The 5009-nt window shown below is 34.9% G+C and overlaps 1 protein-coding gene across 1 annotated transcript; it reads left to right on the top strand.

Annotated features, from left to right (window-relative positions):
- Positions 1–1554: 1554 nt before the first annotated feature.
- Positions 1555–3643, top strand: LOC111386441 (uncharacterized protein At4g29660). Its single transcript, XM_023010908.1, has 3 exons — positions 1555–1705; positions 1941–2156; positions 3252–3643. The coding sequence occupies exons 2-3, from the start codon at positions 1974–1976 to the stop codon at positions 3363–3365; spliced, it is 297 nt and encodes a 98-aa protein (XP_022866676.1). The 5' UTR covers positions 1555–1705; positions 1941–1973; the 3' UTR covers positions 3366–3643.
- The last annotated feature ends 1366 nt before the right edge of the window (positions 3644–5009 follow it).

Raw genomic sequence — 5009 nt, 5'->3', positions numbered from 1 at the left:
AAAAATTACAAATAAATCATAAATTCTCAACCACCACCACTTTTACAACCTATCAAGCTACCAACTATAAATCCACATAACACAACCTTTCGACTACCATGGCCATCGGACTTCACCATCGTAAATGTACTTGTTTCGGATAGATTGGTGACCAATACTATGGAGGAGGATATTGAGGAGAGTGAGGCGAGGCTGGGGGTGGTGGAGTCCGATAGGTGTTGTGGCCGAAAGGTGGTGCTATATGGATTTATAGGTGGTGGCTTGGTGGGGTTGTGAAAGTGGCGGTAGTGAAGAATTTATGATTTATCTGTAATGTTTTGAAAAATTTAGGACTATGATTGCAATTAATTAATTTTTTTCTTTTTGTTTTATTTCAATAGGAGGGTAAAATCGTCATTTTATTGGAAAAATGGATGAAAATGACATTTTGCGCAATGAAAGGTGAAATGTAGGGGTGAAAATGCTAAAAATAAAAGGTATGGACGTTTTGTGCTAATTATGCTAAAAAGTGAAAAGTATGGACGTTTTGCACAATAACATTGAAAGGTAGGGATCTTTTGTGCTAATTACCTTTTGATTTAACAGAATATTTTAACGGAGAGTTGACAGAAGGACGTTTTGTACAAAAAAAGGTAAAGGTGAGGATGTAATCCGCCAAAAAATGAAAGATATGGCTGCTTTCCACAAAAATATCGAAAGATATGGATATTTTGTGCTAATTACCCTAAGTGCTATAATAAGAGAGGCTTAGAACCTTAAGTACAATTAAATGTTATGCAATAAATAGAAAAAGTGGTTCAATTGATATAAATTGCATTCTTAAAATGTGATTTTGGGTAATTTGTATTGCTATACTACAATTTCGTCTCAGTCTAGATCACTTTGTTCAATTATGTCATATTGTCAAACACTAACATTGATTGCCCACTAAATACCAAGCGTTCGTTTGAGATCCATTTTTTGGGAAAAATATATTTTGTAATAGTGAATTTTTGGAGATGTATACTTGAAAAGTAGAAATTTTTTTGAATTTATATGTAAAATTATTTTATTTAGAAAATGTGTGATTGAAAAAGAGTTTAAATAATGAAGTTCAAACATGAACTAACTGCGTAGCCATCAAAAACTGACTTGAAAAAAGAAATACAACAATGAAAAAATTACAAATTGGCTTCTATTGAATCTAGACAAACAACGTGAATTTTAAATTGTATCACTTTTCGGGTCATGTATGATGACCGTTAGTATGTAAAAGTCATGTTGGTGGGATGGGTGGATTAAGATGAATAAAGTTATATATTTTTTATTTTTTAAAATATTTTTGATTTTTTAAGTAGAGAAATTCATTCGATGAAATTGCCCTTGAAAAAAATTAAAATCAGGGCAATTACATTGCACATAAATAAATTCCATTGAGAAGGACTGTTTACATCAAAATGAAAAGGTTGAGACCATTTTATACCAACAATTGAAAGATTTGGACCAAAAATGCAATTTGAGCAAAGGTTTAGATCATTTGCACCAATTACCTCATTATCATAAGAGCCGGTTCGAGTTCATAATAGACCGGATCTCGATGCAGTGGTGGATCGGTTTGACCCAACCAATAAACCCGTTTTGCTGTTACCTACCAATATTTGAAATTTTTTGTGACGTGAATACAAGCTAAACGAACGCACAGCTTATCACCTGCATCGACGACCAGGTAATTGCCCTTTGCATATTGTTGTTTCCTCTGATCAAAAGATAGTTCTCTAAGAAATTCTTGCGTTTTAAGTTAGTGGATTGTGATACGGAGGGATTATAATCTTGCTGGCTATAATCTGTTTGTTGAAATGCCCAAGTGATTGGTTGAAGTTTGTTGTTCTTTTTTCCTTTTACTTTTTCGATTGGGCTACTAAAAGTCTAGAACTGTTAATAAACGGGTTTTTGCAATACAGAATCCGTGGAGAAAATTCGCGGGGTGGAGTGAAATGACGAGCTATCTTTGGAGGAAACACGCGGATTATTTGCACACAAAGTGGGAAAAGACGATTCTTTGGGACATGATTGAGCCATATAGACGGCCAAAATCCTTCACCCCCCTTGTTACTATCTATGTATTTGCATTTTATACGGGAGTAATTGGCGCTGCTATCACTGAGCAACTTTATAAGGTACGTATTCCACTGATAACTGATTGTTCCATTTGGCATGTTCACTTGGCTCTATGGAAGTATATATTTAATTTGTTGTAATGAAACAAAAGCATTTGAGCGGTGAAATGCTTAGAGATTGAAGAGAACACCAATGGTAAAAATTTATTAATTCATTCTCTTAGCCCTCTCAAAAGATAGTTTTTGAAGCCACGAGCTTTAGCTTAATTTCCTAAACATGAGATCCATGCTGATTTTGGCTTTTGATTTGAGCACCACTAATATTGGAAAGTGAAAGAAAAACTGTATTTGAATTTTCCAGTGTCATTATGCTTTAAGAAACATCAGTTACTTAAGTATTAATCACCTTGCTCCACTAAATCCTCTGTCCCATTCTATTTCCTACTTTGAAATTTATTTGGGAATGCTGCAATTGGAAAATAGATTTTTCTTCCTTTTCATTTAACGAACCCCACACAAACTCTTCGAATGGTATTTAGTTCAAATATTTCACTCTCAAATCCAGGATGTGGTAATTGGAATGCTATTTAATTCTTATTTATTTACTGAGGAAGCTCATTTACGATTAAAATTTAATAATAATATAATATATTGCCGATAATGGTATAAAAATTTCCAGTTTCTTGTAAAATTGATTTGTAACATGCTATTCACTTTTTTTGACACCCTGTACTACAAAGTGCACTAGACATGCATGATTAGATTCAGACGTGTTACTGATCAGAAATTTATATTCAAACCTAGATCTGAAACTTATAATTGAATCCTTTCACTATAATTTTGCATTCATTTCTGCTAGAAGTAAGAGGTTGCTAGCATGAAACAAGAAGTAACCCTTATATACAGTTATTTTTCTCTCTCGTGCTGTCTTATTTGGATTTTTCAGGAATATGCACTATCCATAGGTAATTAGCAGTTATCTCTTGCACTTGGTAGTTGGTACTAAGGAATCTCTACTTCTGTTGTTATTAAGTGTGAACTTCTTTTATTCTTTTCTTTTAACAGCACTGTGTGACTTTTTTTTATATTTTTTTCCATTTTATCACCTGAAAGCCATATCTTGCAGTAACTTATAAGAAATCTAAAATTGATCAGGAGAAATACTGGGAAGAGCACCCTGGTCAAGCTGTACCCCTAATGAAGCCAAAGTTTTATGGCGGACCTTGGAGGGTAGTGAGAGGCGAGGTTCCTGTGTTCATAAAAGAGTAGCCTGTTGGCTTCGGGTTTTCTCTATCTCAGATGGTTGAACGGCATGGATGTGCTTATGCAGTGAGGGAACTGAAATGTTAGAACAGTTATGCATTATTCTTACCATTGGACTTAAGAAGATAGGTTTTATTGGCTTCTTTTACGTGTAACACTATTTAGAATGGATGTCTACATCTCTTGTGATGCCTATGTATATCGATTGGCTTACATGCTTTGGTTTATTCTGATGACAGTGATTGATCCTGTTTAGTTATAAAATAAAACAACTTTTGCCTAGATGTATTTATTTTGTAAACATTTGGTTACATGTTTGCGTTAAGCCTAATGGTTTCCGATCTCCTCCTCTGTTTGCTGAAGTTTTGGGCCATACTAAACTGGTGATCCTGAGTCATTAGATTAGACTGGCATGTACATACAGCATGCTCTAGTACTTTTAAGCCATGCAGTTCACCAATCCAGCCATTGAATTCATTGGTTACTTAGATCCTTCACGAATTTATCCAATTTGCCTTCATATTGTATTCAAGGAATTTCACAATACTACGCAAAAGAACATCCTAAATCCTTCAATTCCCGCAAGAGGGTGAGCCATCGACAAAGTATTAAAAACTGTACTTGTTGGCGGTGGCTCCATAAGATTGTTAGTATAGCAACTCATGTTCACCTATTGGAATTCGGAGACTTTTTGCCAAGTTTTAAGAAAATAATTGTGCCAATCCTAATGCGTCGATCAATCTTTTTGAAGCTTGTGTCAAGCCAGTTATTCCAATATTTAGGATCAAAGTGAGGTCTTAGGTATAATTCCCTTTGAAGAATTCTGGGGTGAAATTTGGGTGCGGTGTCCGTGTGGGTATTTGGTTGGGGGAAAATGCTGTATATGCATTTTGATAGAAAATATTTCACCTTCTATGGCTGTGTCCCTGGCCATGTTAATAGAATACAGTGCAAATAAAGCGTATACGCCTTGAAGTTTGAACATTACAAATGCTCCACTATTCACTTTATGAAAGTAGAATGAAGGAAGCAGTGTACAGCAGCTTCCCTTGAATTTTGGCAAAGACAAACAAGGAGGGAAGGAAATTATAGGACATACGGCAGTAGTCACTGTTACATGTAGCGGGTTTAAGAATCATCTCTCTTGCTAGTGCAATTATTGCACGTTCAATAAGGTGATTGGATATTGCAAGAGTAAAAAGGAAGAGAATGAAGCTGAAATCTTGTGGTCTTACTGATAAGTGTATTTTATACACTTATTTCATTCATTAAACTAGAGAAAATTTTGTTATTTAGGATGAATTGATGCTTAATACATATTTCATTTGTTAGGTGTAACTAGAGGCAAAACATTGAAATTGGACAGAAGAGCGGGAAATTTGGGCTTAATCAAAAGTTTGGGGAATAGATCGCAAAGTAACAAGAGTTGATTCGGACCTAATGTTGATGATTTAAGAAGAGCTAGAGGCAATTAAATAGTATTGGAGGATGAATGATCAAGAAGATGTTAAAATGAACCAAAATGAACGAAGAATGAATTATAGGACCAAAGTGCAACACATGGAAAAATTTCATAGTGGCTCGCGCATGCAGGCCAATACTCTCGCGTGCGCACTGGCTTGAATTTCATATGCAAAACGTAGAAGTGAT

The sequence above is a fragment of the Olea europaea genome, unplaced genomic scaffold (assembly GCF_002742605.1).
Source record: "Olea europaea var. sylvestris unplaced genomic scaffold, O_europaea_v1 scaffold355, whole genome shotgun sequence".
Taxonomy (NCBI): Eukaryota; Viridiplantae; Streptophyta; class Magnoliopsida; order Lamiales; family Oleaceae; genus Olea; species Olea europaea.
Note: the sequence above shows the minus strand (reverse complement) of the source record. Positions and strands in the feature narration are given on the sequence as shown.

Coding starts and splice junctions, on each gene's coding strand:
- LOC111386441 (XM_023010908.1), top strand. CDS start 1,974: ATGACGAGCTATCTTTGGAGGAAACACGCGGATTATTTGCACACAAAG. Junction 2,157..3,251: donor TCACTGAGCAACTTTATAAG/GTACGTATTCCA, acceptor AAAATTGATCAG/GAGAAATACTGGGAAGAGCA.